At 43.6% G+C, this 20238-nt stretch overlaps 1 protein-coding gene across 2 annotated transcripts in view; it reads left to right on the top strand.

Annotated features, from left to right (window-relative positions):
* Positions 1–20238, top strand: part of ITK (IL2 inducible T cell kinase) — a 54427-nt gene that overhangs the window by 8278 nt on the left and 25911 nt on the right. For both annotated transcript variants that reach the window (XR_004968086.1, XM_036312053.1), the window contains exons 2-6: positions 8203–8307; positions 9814–9895; positions 12068–12196; positions 15850–15890; positions 18818–18969. Coding sequence is in view for 1 of the 2 variants with exons in the window: in XM_036312053.1 (XP_036167946.1) it covers positions 8203–8307; positions 9814–9895; positions 12068–12196; positions 15850–15890; positions 18818–18969 (509 nt within the window). In the remaining variant the exon portion in view is untranslated. The remainder of the gene's footprint in view (positions 1–8202; positions 8308–9813; positions 9896–12067; positions 12197–15849; positions 15891–18817; positions 18970–20238) is intronic.

Genomic DNA, 20238 nt, shown 5'->3' with positions numbered 1-20238 from the left:
ACATGGCACTCCCACCCCCGCATATGAAACAGGTAAAAGTGGAGAGGCTCTGCTGGAACACCAGGACCCTACTCTCTGGGCTGCCCTTTGACCTGCAATAATCACCAAGCTGCCTTCCAAGTCTATGTCCTCAGTCTGCTCAGAGTGTAAATTGAATAGTAGAAATGGAAAGATAAGAGCCAATTTAGAAAGTTGTTTCACCTTGAGGTTAAATATTTAACATAAACATTTAGATACTGCCCTAGCTGGTTTGGCTCAGTGGATAGAGCATCAGCCTGTGAACTGAAGGGTCACGGGTTCAATTCCAGTTGGGCACATGCCCGTGTTGTGGGCTCGACCTCTGTAGGGGGTGCATGCAGAAGGCAGCCAATCAATGATTTTCTCTCATCATTGATGTTTCTCTCCCTCTCTCTCTCTCTCTCTCTCTCTCTCTCTCTCTCTCTCTCTCTCCCCCTTCCTCTCTGAAATCAATAAAAAAATATATTTTTTAAAAAAGAGATACTGATGGAAAAATTAGATATTCATTTCTAAAGACCCTTTAAGCTCAAAAAAGTAGAAACTATGTGATTATAGCTCTCTCCAATGATATCATGAGTTCACAAATAGAGATGGAGATTATCTAAACATGGATATCTTTCCATTTATATTGAGTGTTATCTTAGCCCTACAAAGAACATTTTCTGCTGCACACTTGGTCTTATCTGCTGCTCCCTCACTCAACCGATTGACAAATATTAATTGAACATCACCTCTGTGCAAGGAGTTATTTCCTGAAATGCAATGAAGTTGTTATTAATTTTCTATTCTCTGGTTACCAACTCTCCAGTGCTTTAAAAGTACATGTAAAAAATGTACTCTTTCAAACTAATTAAAAATCTCATATCACTATTCTGGAAAGAAGGAGGGCTTTGAAAGAGCATTCACAGACCAGAGACAATGAGATACAAAAGGTGCAGGACACCGTGACGATCTCCTTTGTACGGCTTATAGCACTTAGTTCTTAGTTTCCGCAGAAGCCCTTTTCTCTCTGCCCAATTTGTACGCGCATTTAAACAAACACACTTTTTAAAGGCTAGGATCACTAATGTCTTTATCAAATATGAATAAGGGTTGGAACTTATTCCTGAATTATTGCTTCGCTTCTAAGATAAATACACATAAAAGCACACAGAGTTGCTTCTTTTGAATCTCTGGAGAAAGTAGCTATCACTCAAGAAGAACATGAGAGGGCCCATCATGAACTTGAACCTACATGGATACAGAGGAGCAGGTGACAGGTGCTGCCTGGCTGCTGTTTACTGCTAATGAGGTCATGAGGTTCCAAGGCAGAGCTGCACCACTTTGCTCACCCAGCATTTGATGTGCAGCCCTCACCCTTCTCCCCTCGTCATCTGACAAACCCGTATTACAATATGGTGTTTTGAAATTTTCTGACTGCTTTAAAATATTATTTTAATTTTTCTGCTTAGTAAACTTACATGCTCACTGTAAAAAAACCCAAAACTTCAGATATTATAGAAGTACTAGATGCCTGGTGCACAAAATTCGGGCATGGGTGGGATCCCCTCAGTCCGGCCGCCTGCACCCTCTTGCAAACCGGGACCCCGCAGGGGATGTCCGACTACCAATTTAGGACTGATCCTGCAGGTGTCACCTGGCTGCCTGCCTGCCTCATCGCCCCTAACCACTCTGCCTGCCTACTTCATCACCCCTAACTGCTCGCTTGCCTGCCTGATCATTCCTAACTGCCTCTGCCTTGGGCCCCTGCCACCATGGCTTCATCCGGAAGGACATCCAGAATGATGTCCGGAAGGTGTCCAGTCTAATTAGCATATTACGCTTTTATTCTTATAGATGTCACTTGCATTGCAAAAGTCTGCCAAACCCCACCCAGAAGGGAGAGCCAGTGTTAGCAGTGTTCCTTCTTATATTATCTCTTCGAATTTTGCATAAACTGATCTACAGGGTATCCCAAAATGAATGCACACTTTGAATAATTATGAATTCCAATGGGTTAAATCTGAAAAGAAAGAAACATCAATTGAGCTATCAGCTGTTAAGTGTGTACACATTTTTCTGTGTCATCCTGTATATTAGATTATTTTTTCCAGAAGTGAGATGAATGCTTCATCTTTTGCTCGAAACCTGCTTTTTACATGTAATATAAATACTTTTGTCCCTCCATATGCACCAATGTTATGGTTACAGAGCAGACGCAAAATGGATGGATCATAGCTAAGTTAACCATTTGTCTTTGGTGGATATTTAAGTTGCTCCAGATATTTCTTTAGTTTCTATGACTAAAAGGTCTTGTGGAAAAGGTGAAGGAAAAGTCAGTGTGGGATGGATCATAGTCTCCAGGCTTTTAAGTCAGCCCAGGAGCCTCGGAACCAATTACCTTGACTCCAGATCTTCCCAGAACTTTACATTTTAGTGGCGGTAGGTTCAGATGAAGCTGGGTGGGAGGGAAGGAACCAGCAACAGCTAATTACCAATTGTACTTGTGGATACTACTTTTTCTACAGAGACAGTAATAATCACATCTTCACTGGGTATCAAGCAGCGTGTTAGGTGCCTTCTTTGAGTGCAGGTCATAATAACGCCAAGCTGCAGCCATCAGCATCCCCTACTCCTGAAAAACTAAAAGAAATAAGAAGCGCTAAGAAAACTAAGCTCAGAGAACCGAGACAACTTGCTCCATGTCACCTGTCATAGGGATTCAAACCTGTCCTTTCTCCCTTCTGAACCTCTGCTTCTCTCCCCTGCGGTACAAGGGTTGCCTTTGTCTTAAAAGACAGAAGACTGAGTGAGTTGGGAGACTGGCAGGGAATTTGTGGATTGCCTCTAGCATATTTTTGCAGAAGGGATGAAACTAGAATCCGGGAAGACCCCTAAAACTAATTTTAGAACTGATATTGTGCATTCGGCTAGGAGCATGGCAAACAACCCCCACGTCAATCACTTAGGTTTCATCTCACACATCAGTTTTTATTTCAATTGTGTCATTGTGGGATTTCAGATTGGTGCCATGGCTATGCTACATCCCAGAAGAGGCTATGAGCAAAATATTTGACATGTCTGGTTAAAATCATCATCAGAGCCCGGCTGGGTAACTCAGTTGGTTGGAGCATCATCCTGTACACCAAAAGGTTGAGGGTTCAATTCCCAGTCAGGGCACATATGGGAGGCAACCAATCAATGTGTCTCTCTCACATCAATGTTTCTCTCTCTCTCTCACTCTCTCTCCCTTCCTCTCTCTCTAAAATCAATAAACATATCCTCGGGTGAGAATTTAAAAAATCATCAGAAAGATTTCCTAATTTTAAAGAAACTGATAAAGGAAGACAGCGTGTGACTACATTTACCAGTACAGTGTGATCCAGGAAAGTCTTAAATGCATCACTCCCCTTTGAGAAATATTCTCAGCTGATGCCTGGAATTCCATTATCCAAGTTTCCTCTTGGCTTAAGTCCTCTAATACCTGTCCTAATCCGAAATCCTCCAAAACAAGTGAAGCATTAAGTTATAAGTAAGTCAAGCCTCTGGTGAATGTCTATTTGAGGAAGGTTTGGACCAGAGACTTGAGAGGAAATAGAAAGCTAAAGTCCTCACATTGTGACAAAGTTGGGAAGACCAGGAAGCAGGTCCCTTTCATGGTTTTGCTCTATGTTTACAAATAATTGACAAAGTAAAAAAAATGACTCCAGTTAAAAATTAATGCTATCTTCCCAAATGGTGGTTCTTGGTTACGTATTTGCCCAGAAAAAAACAATTCCTAAGGAAAATGTGGGCACCTAAAGACGAGAGAAGAGCCTTGTCTTATGGGCAGCATTTGGAGAAGGCAAGGAAAGTAACATTTGAATTAGTATATCATTTGAATGATTTTATTTTGCTGGTAAGTTTATGTCATTCTTTTCAGTCCTCTAAATTAACCCATGATTCAAGGATCGTTATTAGTCCCACTTTAAAAACAAACAAACACAAAGCAACTGAGAAGTTCAGACACTTGTCTCAGGTTGCACAGCTGGTCAGGCAGATGTGGGTCTTCCTGACATGAGAGTTCTGTTTCTGTCCCATTCTGCCTCACCAGAGCAGAAAGCTCAAATTCTGCTGTTTGCAAGAAGCGTAGAGATGTCCTCTCGCATGGGCACCAGACATATAACTTCTCACTAATGTATCCACTGGGCTAGCTGAGCAGCCAAGGAGCAAATGTTATGGAGCAAAGAGGAGCTATTATGCTGAGGAGCCAGGGAAAGCACTCCCCTTTGAAATCCACAGGAGCATTGCATGACCAAATGTGCAGAAACAAATCTCTATTGGCTCATGGCTTGGAGAAATCGGTCATGCCATTGGCTGTTCAGTGTTGGGGTTGGGGAATAAAAGCCTTCTGTGGAAAGCCAGGGTGAGTGCAAAGCCATGAAGCCTAGTCATGAAGGCTCTGGGGTCTTCGAGTTGAGCTTGTGTGCTTCTCTTCCACTTACGAAGAGACTCGACCCTTCTGAACCTCAACTTCCTTGCCTGTAAAATGGGGATCGTGATTAAATAAGATGGCGCATCAAATGCCTGAAGTATAGGAAATGCTCAAAAACATTATCATTTTTTTATATTGCCCCCCTCGCCTCTCTCTTTGAAAGTCACAATCCAAAAATCTATTTTATACAAAAGTTAACATTAAGAGAAAGGAGATATCAAAGCCACTCACACAAGCTTGCCTTTTCACATGTATATGGGCACCTGTTGGATTGTGTTGGACACACGTCAGATGTCCCGGAGGAAGCTTTGTAATGTGAGGACAGCTTTGAACATGGCCAAGCAGGGAGACAAGGCCAAGTGAAATTCTGCGCCTTTTACCCTGAGCAACGCAGACAGAATAACAAGGAAGAACAAAGTCATGTTGTACTTGGTGTCTCTCTTCCTGGTGGCTTTTGTGTGGTTTCCTTGGAAGGTTTTACCCTGGTATTTCTCAGAAATAGCACCGTTATTTGGGATGATTACAGGCAATCACCAGTTCCCAGAGAAGGAACTATGTTTGGCTCGCTGACTGGCTGCTCCCCAGGGCCCGGCTGGGGAAAGGTACAGCTGACTTGTTGTTTACCACGTATCAGGTCTTGTAAGATCCAGGAAGAATGGCCCGGGAGCCTTTGGAGAGACTGGCCAAGAAGGATGGCTTGTGAGGGGGGAACCCACGCTCTCATTTGAGAGTCAGAGTGAGTTTGACAGTGGGACATCAACCCATCCAACAGAAGAGCAAACCTGATAGCAGGCTCACCTGACAGACGGTGAAGGCACAAATGTCTCTTAAAATCCATGTTTGAAATCAATGAGTATTAAGAACTCACAGGAGAGCATCTGAGTTCAGAGGAGAAGTCTTTCTTGGAAATCTTGAAGCCACACTGTCCAGTAAAGTAGCCACCAGCCATGTGGTGACTACTGGGCACCGGAAATGTGGCAGGTCCGAGTTGAGATGTGTTATAAAATGCATGATTTCACAGACTTAGTATAAAAAAGTGACATATCTCATTAATTTTTTGTGGTGATTCCATATGGAAGTGATAATATTTTAAGTATATGGGTTAAACAGAATATATTCTTAAAATTAATTGTACTTGGTTATTTGTTTTTTGCCTTTTTTAGTGTGGTTACTAGACATTTTAAATACATATTTGGCTCACATTAAGTTCCTGTCAAACAGTGGGACTTTAGAATTTCATGTATAATTTTTATCCCTATTCATAACTCCAGTTACCATTTACCTCCGCTCATACCCTAGTTATGATGATCTCAGGCTACTGAGACCAACACTCATCCAGAACTTTTCCACCCCAGGGCTTTCTGCTCTGACCACTCACTCTCCCTAGGCTGCTCACTCCCCAGACCCTCTCATGTCTGACTCCTTTCTCAGCTTTCTGATCTTTTCTCAAATGCCCTCCCTCTAGAAAGGCCTGCCCTGACCACACGTTGATCACATCAATCTGTTCTGTTGTCTTTATAGCACTTGTTGGTATTGATTGCCTTCCCAACTAGACTGTGAGCTCCATGAGAAAGTCTACTGTGTTCGTCTCTCTGTTACTGCCTTCAGAACAGTGCCCAGCTCATTGCTGGCCTGCAATAAATATTTCCTGAATGGCTAAATGCATTAGCCTTAAACCTGATGGAGACTGGCTTCTATTCTCAGAAAACACAGGACTAAGTGAGTTCCAAGGACAAAAATGTCGGCAAATGGAGCCGTCATATTACTGCCATGAGCCCTTTGTTGCATTTCATTGTGTGTACTGCTAAGGAAATAACCCAACAGAGATAGAAAAAACAAGATAACCTCAAAGCTGAGACACAATGTTTACTGGTAGCAAAATGGCTGTTGAAAGGACTGCTCCTTTGTACTCTTCTGTTTTGTTTTGTTTTGTTTTGTTTTTAAAAAAAAAAAACATTCTAAAGACTGTGATTATGGGTAGGATCAGGGCATATATTTCTAGCTGTGGAAGACCCTAAGTGAAAAGATAGTATGAGTCCAGGGCACATGTTTACAGAGGCTTTTAAAGGGAGACTGACCTCTTCATACAATGCTAGATTACAACGTGGCTGTAGACCACTGCGTGGGGCAGATGCTTGTTTTTGTTTGTATATATCCTATAAATGTGTGTGGGAAAGTCAAATGCATTCCAAATGGTTAACCTTGACTGCTTCAGGATTGTGGCGAGGGTAGGATAATAAGACACTATAAATAGTTTCTTCATAGACCTCCAGGTTGTTTTATTTCTTGAAAGGACCATGGAGAAATTTTTGTACTTTCAAAAATAAATAAAGTAGATTTTAGAAAGAAAATTTAAACAGAAATACCAGAAAGCTTCCCTGTACTTGATAGGAGGCACTTCTCACATTTTGAAGTTTTTTTTTTAATTAGTTCTGTGCCCAGCTACTAAATAAAGTACAGGCCAGCAAACAATCTGGGTATCAAAAAATGAGAGGTAAAGACTGATCTCACTTCTGGCCAATTCGATGATGCCATGGCTCTCTGAATACCACCAGCCAAGTGCACTCATATATCACAACTCTCTTGTCATAGGACTTCTGAACCTCTTTAATTGAGAGGGTATCCTTTATTGAGGGCAACTATTATAAACAATGTAATTACACCTTTTTCTCCTAATCAACCCTTAAAAGGTAGGTGTTATTATTCTCACTTATCAGATATGGAGATTGAAGTTTAGGGAGGTTGGTAAATTGTCCAAGATCATGAACCTAGTTAGAATCAGAGCTCAACTTTGAACCTAGTCCTTTCTAAGCTTTTACCTAGTTCATCACCACTTGTTGTCTCTTTGTAAGGGATGAGGTGTAATGAAATGTTTCTCCACTGGTTCCACAGATGAATTAAACTTTAATTTCAACAGAAGCCTAATTCTAGGCTCCTGTGAAAGGTTTCTGATCTCAAAAAGCTTTTCCCTAACTGGCCTTCCATGAGCCCCAATAGTCCATTAATAGAATCAGTCCTATTGGGTACCATCCCCTGGGATCCACTCTCCAAGGACAAGGACCCTCACAAACAGGTAACATGTAACATCATTATAAATCATGAAGACCATCGTGTGAATTAGTTTTCAAGGAAATATATCTAACAAGCTTCTAAATGAAAGAGACAAATGGGCCAGTAAGATTTTCTGGGGGTGTGGTGAAGGGAGAGTTATAGAGCAGATTCAGGAACATGCTACAGGGCTGTCATTGTGGGACTGTGGACAACTAAGGGACACGGAGAAGCCAGATGTAGAACAGAAAGATACTACTAAAGGTATACATCAACATCCAGATCAGGCCTGAGCTAATTACTGACTTAATAAGGCTATGGATAGACACAAAGCAGAGAAAACTGGCACATGTGTGACTGGTTTCCCGTAGACTTTGCTACCCATCCCAGGTTCAAGTTCTGCAAATGCTGCCGTTTGTCACAAGCTCACAGAAATGTAAGACACCGTGCTCCATGAGTGGAAATCAGTCACCTCATCAAGAAGACAATTCAAAGAGCATGTTCTCCTAGGACTCTGCTCAGTGTCCTGCTCAGACAATGAGGCCAAGGAGTCGCTTCTGGATATTTGGAGGGTTGGTTTACAAACCTAATGGATCTTACCTAGTAATGGATTTCCGGAAGTAACCTGGATAAAAATATTGTCTGCTCTCTTTTTAAATGGGGTGTGCTTTCCCCTCCCACAGAAAAAGCGCACCTTGAAGGGCTCTATTGAACTCTCCAGGATCAAATGTGTCGAGATTGTGAAAAGTGACATTAGCATCCCTTGCCACTACAAGTATCCTTTTCAGGTAAGTCATCGTGCCTGAGGGCACCAGTTCCTCATACCTTATATATGATGGTTGAAAGTCTCAGTCATTGTAACAGAAGATGAGACAGGGGTGACTCTGGTCTAGCATTAGAACTTAGACAAACGGAAGGAAACAGCTGCTGTGTTCTGTCGATCAATTACACATTCATTCATTCATTCATTCATTCAACAAAGATGACAAAATCTTGAAAAAATTGTCATTCCTCATTCTCCTTTTCCTTATGTCTTTCCTACCTCAAGGAAAGTCGTGGGGGAGGGAAAAAAAAACTAGCAAGGGCCCCAAGCCTAATGTTCTTTAAGAGTAGTTTAGTCATGACTTGGGGTGACCAATTGCAACTCTTGGTTAGCAATTGCTTGGGGGTGCTGAGGTTAAAAGGGATCAGATTTTGCCATCTGAGAACTAGCCGGCATTATGCTGTCCAATACAGTAGCCACTAGCCACATCTGATTGTTTACATTTAAATGTGAATTTGTTTAAATTAAACTATTAAAAATTCAGCTCTGAGTCACATTGGACACATTGAATGAACATTTTACATGTTCAATAGCCACACATGGCTAGTAGCCACAGGTGATAGAATATTGCAATCACTGCCGAAAGTTCTATTGGAAGAGCTTTCTGTCCAGGTGATAGGAAGTTCTATAGGGCAGAGCAGGTGGAGGGTATCTTTAGCCTTTAGGTCATGATATTGCCTACATCTTATTACCACTCTTGGCATTTGTAGCTCTCCAGGAGTGGGTAAGTCCTTGAACATCCTTGGGTATCATTCTTGTTTGACAATCTGGGTGGCATAAAAACGGACTTCTGTCATACTAGAAAGGTGACTTCCCTGGGGTTGGAATTTTTAGGGCTAAAAGTAAAAGGAATAACGTGTATTTTCCTGTCATTAAAATTCCAATTACAAGTGAGTGCAAGACAAAAACTGGTAAAATTCAAAGAAGTTCTGTAGTTTACTTAATAGTTTTGTACCAGGGTCAGTTTCCTGGTTTTGAAAATGTGCTGTGATTACATAAAAGGTTGTCACTGGGGAAAGGTGGGTGCAAAGTACACAGGAACTCTGTACTATTTTTGGAACTTCTTGGGTGTCTTACATTGTTTCAGAATGAGAAGTTCTTAAAATCCCAATTAAACATTTGTCATCTGCTAAGGTAATATCTTACTCTTTCATATGCCAGAAAGACTTTCTTTCCTGAAAAATCAACATGAGAAATAAAGGTGCTGTCAAGAGAACTCTTTCTTCAGCTGTTTTAATTTAGTGATGGCTTAACTGGTGACAAGCAGCCTAAGCTGTGGAGGTTCACTCTGTGTCTGGACAGCACCCCAAAGTCTGAATGAAAAGGACACTGGTCCCCCGATCATCCAGAGTTTGCTTTTTGGACAACAAACACTGAGACCCCACTCTTAGCCCAGGAAGCCAGATGGGCCTGCTGTCAGTCATCCCTCTCCAGCCACACCACTCACCTTGAACTCTGTGTGTGTCTCCAGGTTGTGCATGACAACTACCTCCTGTATGTGTTTGCTCCAGACCGTGAGAGCCGGCAGCGCTGGGTGTTGGCCCTTAAAGAAGGTAATTAACCTCCTGTGTGGCTGGGTCCTGAGATCCCTTGATCCTCTAGCAGGCTTGGGTTCCACAGTAGAATAAAGGGCAGCTGAGGGTCAAAAATTTCTTCCTTTTGGTGTTGCTGGAAGGTCCAAACCTTTCACTCTGGGCCCAAATGGTAACAACCAGTATAGTGCAGGGTCAGAAAATCCAGCCCACCACTGGTTTTTGGTTTAAGGTTCCAAGCTAAGGATGATTTTTTTTTTAATGGTTTCATTTTACAGGGTTATAGAAGTACCTACATAATGTATCAAATCTGCCTGCTGATGAGCAACCTAAAATATTTACTATTTGTCCCTTTAAGAAAAAAGTTGGCTGTCTCCTGGTTTGGGGTGAAGAATAAGAGCATGGACCCGCCAGTTAGATGACCTGGACTTGAGTCCTGGCTCTGCCACTTGCTAGCCATGTGTGCCTGAGCAACTTCCTCCACTGCTCTGTGCTTCAGTTTCCCCATCTATTTTTAAAAGGGGGTGTAGGAGGGAATAATAATAGTGCCCGCCTTCAGAACTGCTGTCAGTAAAGCCCTTGGAGCTAGCTGGCCCAGAGCCAGCGCCCAATAAATGTTAACTAGCTTTAAACGCTGTCAGACCAGCAGCAAGGGTATTTCTTAAGGCTCACCTTTCTGAACGCATAATTAGAAACAGCACAGCGTTTGGGTCCATGTGATGTGGAGCCAGGCTGCTAAGGTGAAAATCCCAGCTCTGCCAATTACTAATGTGTGACTTGGAGCAAGTTCCTTGACCTTTCAGTGTCTCCATTTCTCAGCTGTGAATTCTGACTGGTAACACCCATAAGGTTATTGTGAGAATTAAATGGCTTAGGACACGGCAGATGCACAGGACAAAACCAAAAGGGAGCACGCAATCGGTGTTTCTATTATTATTATTATTTAGCTTGAAGCCCTGGTTTTACAGGAGAATGGGGTTCAATTATTAATCTGTCTCTAAGTAGCTATGGGGACTCATGGTAAGCAAGCTATTGGAAATCTCAGTAGCCACAATGCCCCTCTCTGAAAAATGAGAATAAAAATGGGAGTCTTATCTTCTCCCAAGGTTAGTGTGAGTCTCAACTGGTATATGAACAGGCAAGTGCTGGGTAAATTGGAAAGTGCTCTCAAGTATAACAGCCACAGAACAAACATGAGAAGTAATCAAAAGGGCTCAAACTGTGATCATTGCCCTTCTCCCTCTGGGAGAGGCTTTTACTCATAGGATGCTAAAACTAGGAGAAGCATGAAAGACAGTCCATCTAGTTCTCCAGCTTTTATACTGTGGTTTTTTGTGTTTTTTTTTTCAACAATAGAGTCTTCCCCCCACCTCACCATAACCTTACTTTATTTTTTTTAAATATATTTTTTATTGATTTTTTACAGAGAGGAAGGGAGAGGGATAGAGAGTTAGAAACATCGATGAGAGAGAAACATTGATCAGCTGCTTCTTGCACACCCCAAACTGGGGATGTGCCCACAACCAAGGTACATGCCCTTACCAAGGTACATGCCCTTGGCCGGAATCGAACCTGGGACCTTTCAGTCCGCGGGCCGACGTTCTATCCACTGAGCCAAACCGGTTAGGGCCATAATCTTACTTTAAAGCCACAGATCTAGAAGGGATAAAAGCAAAGTTGCTGTGGTTGAAAGTGGGAGAGATAGAAAGGGGGAATCCCAACTACTCAGTCTTCCCATTACCCTAAGGCAGTGGTCGGCAAACTGCGGCCCCTTGAGTGTGGCTCTTCCACAAAATACTACATGCGTATAGTGCGATTGAAATGTCGTGGCCACACTGAAGGGGCCAAAGAGCCACATGTAGCTCACGAGCCGCAGTTTGCCGACCACTGCCCTAAGGCACTTTGTGGGGCCCACTGAACCAATCTAACAACCTCATTGTACACTGGGGAAACTGAGGCTCGGACAAGGGTTTTGCCCAACCTAAGGACATATAACTAATCCAAGACAGAGCCAGAGATCTGCTGATACAACATGCACTCCTGCATACATGTATATGCCTGGGAAAAGGGACATTTTTCTGACTATTCTGAGTACTAGTCACTCAGTTCACACAGGTGGGTCCAATCTCAAGTTAGTAGTCCTCTATAGACTGATCTGGAAATAACTCTTCTGCTGGTGTCAACTCCTTTCAGAAACGAGGAATAATAACAGTTTGGTGTCCAAGTATCATCCTAATTTCTGGATGGATGGGAGGTGGAGGTGCTGTGCTCAGCTGGAGAAGCTTGCAGTGGGCTGCACCCAGTACGATCCAACCAAAAATGGTAAGACACTGGGAATTCCCTTTCTTCTTTGTAAAATGCATGACCTCACTATTGGTAGGAAGTAAAAGCTCTCAGCTTCTCCGACATCAGGGGTGTTGGAGACCTGATGCAAAATTCTACATTTTTAGAAATTTCAGAGGAAAATCACCAGCCTTTACTATCGGGTCTGTTGATTTTTTTCCATCTCTATACCTCCTCCTACTCAAAGGGTGGTCCTTGGATCAACAGCATCAACATCACCTGAGAGCTAGTTAGAAATGCAAATTCTCTGGCCCCATCCCTGGTCTTCTGGATCAGAATTTGTATTTTAACAAAATCCCCAGGAGATTAATATGCACAGTAATGTTTGAGAAGCACTGCTATAACTTTCAAGTTAGCAAATTTGAATGCATGGTCTACTTAAATCTTAAATTTTAGGAACACCTTAAGAGGTATATAATATTTTTTTTATTATTGTTTAAAGTATTACATATGTCTCCTTTTCTCACATTGACCCCTCCCAGGCCACTCTCACCTCCCCCAGGACACGCCCCCACCACCCCAGTGTCCGTGACCATTGGTTATGCTAATATGTATGCATACAAGTCCTTTGGTTGATCTCTTACCTCCCCCCATTATATTTATTTTTTATAGAGTCATCACATCACACAAGTATTAATTACACAAGTTCAACTCTATACACTTGGAGAGGGAAGAAAGTAAAAACAAAACAACAGCTCTCTGGCTCCTCCCCACTTCCCCTTCAAACTTGCCCTGGCCCTCCGCAATGTCAGAGAAAAGGAGGCCACAGCTTATATGCAAAGTGAAAACAAAAGAAACTGTTGTTTGGCCTGCGAAGTCAAGGGCTCAGATCCTGGGGATGAGGGTGCAACTCGATTTTACTTTATGTGATGACTTGGAGACCTGAACTCCCAATAAAGTGCAGCTCCACTCTGATACACTTTTATATGCAATATGCTCCCGTTTCTGGGGTAGAGGATGTGATGTTAAAGAAAGAGGGGACTGAGGGTTCAGGATGCTCAAGGTTACACAGCGAGGAAGTGTTCTGCAAAGCCACTGTTGAATAGGAATGATGGAATTTTTTGCTCCCATTCCCCTCACCTCTCAACCTCTTAGCCCAATTACCTTTTCTCATCTGTCAATTTTTTTTTTTTTGCACTAAAACCTAATACCTCAGATTGACAACTCAAGGCGGATGTGTTAAATGTGACACATGGCTGGATTTTCTGTGGCTTCCTGAGTCATAGCCCATTTTAGTACCAGTTTAGAAAACACTGCTTCTCACCCTCCACCTTGGAAGAGAAAGTTCAAGGTTACCAGTCCCTTGGCCCAGAATAATACTGTTTATCTAATTTTAGAAATCAATGATCCTCTGCATTAGCCCTGTTGACCATACTCATGAAGATGATGAGTATTTAATGAAAAGGAAACGGAAGGTTTTATGTGGGTGGAATTGACCACAATGACAGGGTGGCATGGGCTGGCCTCAGGGAGTGAAAACCCTTCCCAACGCCAGAAATCTGGTGTCCAAATTCCTGCCAGCACCTTGCTGTGGACCCCCAGATGAGTCACTTGGCCATTGAAGGACCCTAACATCTTTATCTGTGAAATGGTCAGGGAAGCTTTAGGGGGCCTACGCTGAAATATTCTCTAAGCCCCTTTCCATTTTTGAAATGCTTTGAATCTGTGTTTCCATTTGCTGTTTCCACCATGCATGTCACAGCTGTATCGGTTCAGGGTGAGCAGTGTTTCCCTCCGCTGAGTGGTGGACACATGACTGAGGTGTGAGAACCATCGGAATAACTCACCAGATGACACCTGGGAGGCTGGTCATGCTGAGCTTCTCCCCACATGAACCCAGGGCAGTCACTTTGCCAATGGTCCTGCTTCTGCATTGCCACCTAGATCATGTCCCCACCTGACCATGCTTTCTTTATACTCTTTTAGACTTGTTTTAAATAGCTATGCACCACGGCTTTGACAGAGCTAAGAGAAGAGTCTGAGAACATACCACGCTGTGCACACAGCACATGATCGTTAGCTTTGGGTGAAGTCTCATAGGATTCCTGTGTTGGGCACACGTACAGGGAAGGGTCCAATTCCACAGACCTCTGGGGTGAAAAACACTTGGAGGGGTGAGTCCCAGCCCCATCACTTCCTTGCTATGTGACTTCACATATGTTACTTAACCTATCTGCATCTCTCTGAGTCAGTTTTCTCATCTATAAAATGGGGACAATGATTATAAGTAGCTACTTTGTGGGGTTGTTGGGAGACTTGGGTTATGCAAAGCTCTTAGCACAGCTTCTGGCACTTACTGAGCTCTCCATAAATAGCCATTTTGTCTATTAATCTTTCTTATCTGTGGACAGAAGAATGAAGCTGAGATATAGTAGTATGTGTATGTATGTCTGGGAAGCAGGAGAGGTGATTGAGTAAAAATGGACCCTGCTGTACCCAACCCACAGCAACACTTATTTTTGCAACCAAAACTGGCCTTGATCTCACCACATACCAACTTCACACAGAGGGCAAGGAAGGAAGGGAAGAACAAGGCCAGAGGAAGAACGAGATCAGTCACAGAATGTTCAGGGCCAGAAGGGCCCAAGGCCACACAGCTGGTATGTGGTGGAGCTGGGGTGAGAATGCCAGTCTCCTGGCTCCAAGTTCAATGCTGAGTAAGAAGCATGCTTCCTATTATGTCAGTTTTCCCTCTTCTCTGTGAATTGCATACCCAATGCCCAACCCTGCCCGTGCTCAAGGAGTTAGCACAAAAGGAGGTGAACCTCCTCTTACCACATCCCTGACACAGGCTGCCCAACATCAAGTCAGCCTCATGCAGAGATGAGGAACTCACCATCTACTTATGCATCCCAGTCCCCTCTTATCTCTGATTGTTAGAGAAATCTTTGAATTGAGCAGAAGCCTGTGAACGGCCTCTTATATGCCACCCATACACACACACTTGGTCCATGGATTCCAGGCCTGACTTTCCAGGGTCTGAAAAGAGAAATACTGAGAGATGGGGAAAGAGATGAAAAGAAAGAGAGAGGAAGAAAGAGAAAGAATAGAGAAGAAAGAAGGACAGAAGGAATGGAGAGAGGAGAGATCAAGAAAGGTGTTGGTGTGTGCTGTGTGGAGGAGGCAGCAAAAACACATACTCAGAGGCCCTAAGGTAACTAAAAGTGGATTTCAGCCTTGGTGGCCGCCCCCCCTCCCACCTCCTCCTCTAGCCCACAACAGCATCAGGAAGCCAGTGAGTCACTGCCCCCCTGAGTCAGCAATTCCTACTCCTGGGCTTAGCAGGTGCCATCGTGGAAGTCTCCAGGAAGGACACAAGCCTAATCCCTGTCACAACCTTGGGGTTAGGCTTTGCCTGGGAACACAGAAAAAGAGGCCTGGAATATTGGCTTCCAGAAGTTCCTGGTGTCTCCTAGAACGACATGGCGAACCAGCAGGCTGAGGGAGATACAACAGAGGTTCTACCAGGGTCGGTCTTTGTATTTCTGTGTCTCACCGGCTCTTTCTGCCCCTTTCTCCTGCTGTTCTCCTCAAAGAGGGCCCCTTTTCTCTGAAAAGCCCCCGACAGCTCACCTCCGGTTGGGGATGTTCAGTTTTAGGCTCATTTTCTTTTTCTGTTTTTCTCGTTTCAGCTTCAAAGAAGCCTCTTCCTCCTACTCCTGAAGACAACAGGGTGAGTGAAACCTTTAGCGCCGAGTGAGGGTGGGCCCACTGCTGCGGGCTGCTTGACTGGCATGTTCCCACCTGCATTTTTCCTGCGTGCCCAGATTCCTCAGACCCTCTGTGAAGGCAATACCAGTAGAGTGTCGTGCTTCAGCTGAACTCAGCACACTGGGCCTGGCAGTTGGGCCTGAACTGTCTCATGGGTCTGTCCATGTAAATGGGCCACTGAGCTGCTAAAGCTTCACCTCACTTTGCCCACTCAACAAACACTGTATTAAATGCTGTGTCCAGCCACCTGACTACTTTGGAGTATAATAGCCGCTCACATCTACGTAAACTTGCATATTTACTCCGTGTAAAATTGCATATTCGTTCTACATAAAGGCACTTTGGAAGCATATATTTGATATTACTTTATATTCTTTATAGCACTTCCGCACTTTTACTAGTTCAAAACTCACTAGGAGTTCGAGCTGCTCAAGAGAGGTAGCGCTTCATTCTCTTCCTAACGCTTGGGAAATCAAGTCCCAAGAGACGTGTTGGGACTCTCCCAAGGCCATTCAGACACTTGGGAGTCAAACCAGTAGGCTGCAGAGTTTCTGGTGGGGTGGTCTCTAATTTGAGTGGTGGTTCTCAAAGTCTAGTCCATGGACCAGCGGCATCAACATCACTTGGGAGCTTGTTAGAAATTCAATGCGGACACTCAGGCCCCTCCCCAGACCTACTTCATTAAAATCCTGGGGAAGAGGCCCAGCAATCTGCATTTTAACAAAGCTCCAGGTGAGTCTGAGGCACACTGAAGTTTGAGAAACACTGGCCAAGATTTCAGTGATATTGAGTCAACTCTGGGGAAGCTATTTAGTCAAGAAGACAAAAAAAAAAAAAAAAAAAAAGGAGAAAGATCAGCCTGCCCCTTATGATCATATCAATACCAAACACCACATTTTAGTACTTGCCCTTTAATTCCAAAACCTACTGATTCTGCTTCCTCACTGCTCTTCCCAAAGGATCAGCTCTGCTGCTTCCCTCCACATGGTGACATTTCAGAAACTGGCAGCGTCCTCATAAGAGAAGTTTTAAATCGCTCAAAACCTCAGGCTGGTTTTTAGATCTGTGTCATCGGCCTCACCCCTCACAACAGGAAAGCAGTGTGTTAAGTTATAGCAGAAAATGAGCTCTTCTCCCTCTTTTTTTCATTGATCTTCTAAAAATATTTCACCACATCTCTTGAAGACATGGGTCGGAATCTCACCACCCTGGCACGCAGATGGTTTCCCCCCCAGTCTCACCTAAACCCACACACCTCTACGCCTTAAGCTGGTTTGCCCTTGTCTGATTTTCACTATCCATGAAGGTGAAGGACAGAAAGCACTGCCCACCCTGCTCTCCTTGGATTCTGCCACTTGGCTCTTGAAGACTTTTCAGAGCACATGGCCTTTGCAGTCGTTGTTCTACTTTCAACCACAGGTTTAAATCCATTGCAACATTTCTTACCTTGAGCCACTTGAATTTACTTCTCCCTTCACTTATGTGCTCTGTCCCCTAACGGGTGACAGCATCTTGAATGGGCATCTAGAGGTGCTATATGTATTTTTTAACCAGTCTGAGCTAACAGGCCTGATGCTCTGTGTGAGAGAGACTGTGGAATAATCATATCCCGCCTTTACCTCCAGATGCCCTTGACACAACTCCTTCTTCTTAGGGCAAAAGCCTCAGGCCCATCAACTCTACTTCAAGGAACCCAATGTACCACTTCACAAGCTTCATAAATAGCTAGGCTTCAAATTCCATTCTGGACACAGCTGGGATCACACACAAAAAAAAAAATTCTTTTTTTTTTCTTCCTTTTTAAGCACTAGTATTTTTATGCTATCAAATACTTCAAGGACTCAGAGAATTTTTGACTTTTATAACAACAAATCTCATTCTAGCCGGTAATCGCAATCTCTTCCCTAATTAACTCTCTCACTAAATTTGCCAACCCGCAGCATGTGTGCCCATCCTGGACTTGTCAGCCTTACAGTCTCTTCTTCATGTCCTCAATCTCTCATCCTAAGAAAGGTATTAAAAAGTAGTGACAGACCTGACTGGTTTGGCTCAGTGGATAGAGTGTCGGCCTGTGGACTGAAGGGTCCCAGGTTCGACTCCAGTCAAGGGCATGTACCTTGGTTGTGGGCACATTCCCAGTAGGGGGTGTGCAGGAGGCAGCTGATCAATGCTTCTCTCTCATCGATGTTTCTAATTCTCCATCCCTCTCCCTTCCTCTCTGTAAAAAATCAACAAAATATATATATTTTTTTAAAAAGTAGAGACATAGGCAACAGAGCCCATAAGAAGGGAGCCCGTGTACTATAGTGGAAAGAGCATTAAGACTAATTCAAGTGCTAAACTGAGTACATGCATTACTCCATCTGGGCCTCAGTTTCCCCATTCTAAACAAAAGAGTGAATTGCATGACCTCTAAGAGGAATTCCAGCTTATGATTCTATGGATCTGGACAAACCCACAAATCAAATCAGAGAAGCATGGGCTAAACGATTTAGTGTTGGCTGTATCACCTTCACCAAGAATGTCATGCTTCCAGCAGAGAGGCTGCAACATGTGACATAGTACAAATGGAGAAATCAGCAGGCTTTTGTGAAATGTGAGTGGCTACTTGGAATTCACTGTGGTCGGAATTCACCTCGTAGAATGGGAGGGGTGATGAATTCCAGGTATTGAATGTCCTTGTGTCATATTCAGTACCGTGATCCTAACACATAAAGAGAGACAACTAGAGAAAGGCAATTGTCTCAGAGAATACCCCAGTGGATTGTAGGAACTGGTGTTTGACCTGGCACCCTCCCAGGAGCAAGTTATAGCTCAGGGACTTGCTGACCTCGCTCTGCAGTTTACCTCCTTCCTACATCTTTGTTTGATTTTGTCTTCTTCCTCCAGCGATCACTTCAGGAGCATGAAGAAACCCTGGTCATTGCCTTGTATGACTACCAAACGAACGACCCTCAGGAACTCACGCTACAGCGCAATGACGAGTACTACCTGCTGGACAGCTCTGAGATTCACTGGTGGAGAGTTCAGGACAAGAATGGGTAAGGCCTCTCTGGTTGCTGTCCAGCGTTTGAGGTGAGGTAGTTTGTCCTGCCCCTCAACAGGACCACGGCACTGAGTTAGGAGAGGAGAGCAGCAGTAGAGGAAGTGGAAGGAAGTCATTGAGGGGTGTCTTTCCGTTTCTCAGAAGTGGCTGGGAGGCAGTCACTTGCTATGCTTGCCCCCTGCACCCCATCAAGCACTCCGGGGCCCCCAAACTCATCTAACAATCTCCTGGGTTTTTCTATTAACATCCACCATTTGGGAGGCTGACAATTTATTCCACAAAGAAGCACTATTGTGCCTATATGGGAAGGCTGTACTAGACACAGGTTCAAGACTGCCTGGCTCTCCAAACAGCAGTGGAACCTACTCAGAAGTCCATCTCTTCAACCAACTGACATTTCATTAGCACCTGAAGTGCCAGGAAATTTCTTCTCCTAGGTCTCACTTTCCCAAATGACAGTTTACCCTTTGTTCAGGGGCCTGTAGAAAGGCTCAACTCTACACTTCAAAGGGATATGAAGAGGACACCCCAGAGGCCAGTCGGCATATGGGAATTTCCCCGTTTGCTCTGTAATAGTGCGATATCATGGAAAGTACACAAGGTGGCAAGACAGAAGAGTTGCACTTTAATGTCAGCTGCTCCTGTTGCACAGGACTTTGGAAAAAGTCCCTTAACCTTTGTGAATGTATTTCCTCATCTGCAAAATGCAGACTATAATATCAGCTTTATTTATTGATGGGAGGGAGAGAGGGAGGGAGGGAGGGAGAGAGAGAGAGAGAGAGAGAGAGAGAGAGAGAGAGAGAGAGAGAGAGAGAGACTTGTTGTTCCAGTTATTAATGCATTCTTTGGTTGATTTTTGTATGTGCTCTGATCTGGGGATTGAACCCACAGCCTCAGAATATCAGGACAGTATTCTAACCAACTGAGCTACCCGGCCAGGCCTGATAATATCAGCTTTGACTATCTCAGAATTTTGAGAAAAATCAGTGAGATGATGAAAGTGAAAGGTCTTCGTAAATTCTATATCCACAGACGAGTGAAGATAATTATCATCATAGTGTAGAGAACTCCACTTTGGTTGGCATGTTAAAACTCAGTCATTCTACTTGAAAGCAAAAATAGTATTTGACCTATTATTATAATTGTAAACATATGGTGTGGCAGGAACAGATATTAAGAGAGATATAAAAGAAATAGCAAATTTCAGAACAAGCTGACTCCTACCACTTGGCACTGACTACCGTGAGCACGGGGTTAGGGAGGC

Source organism: Myotis myotis, unplaced genomic scaffold (assembly GCF_014108235.1).
Source record: "Myotis myotis isolate mMyoMyo1 unplaced genomic scaffold, mMyoMyo1.p scaffold_m19_p_6, whole genome shotgun sequence".
Taxonomy (NCBI): Eukaryota; Metazoa; Chordata; class Mammalia; order Chiroptera; family Vespertilionidae; genus Myotis; species Myotis myotis.
This window is presented reverse-complemented; position numbering and strand designations above follow the sequence as displayed.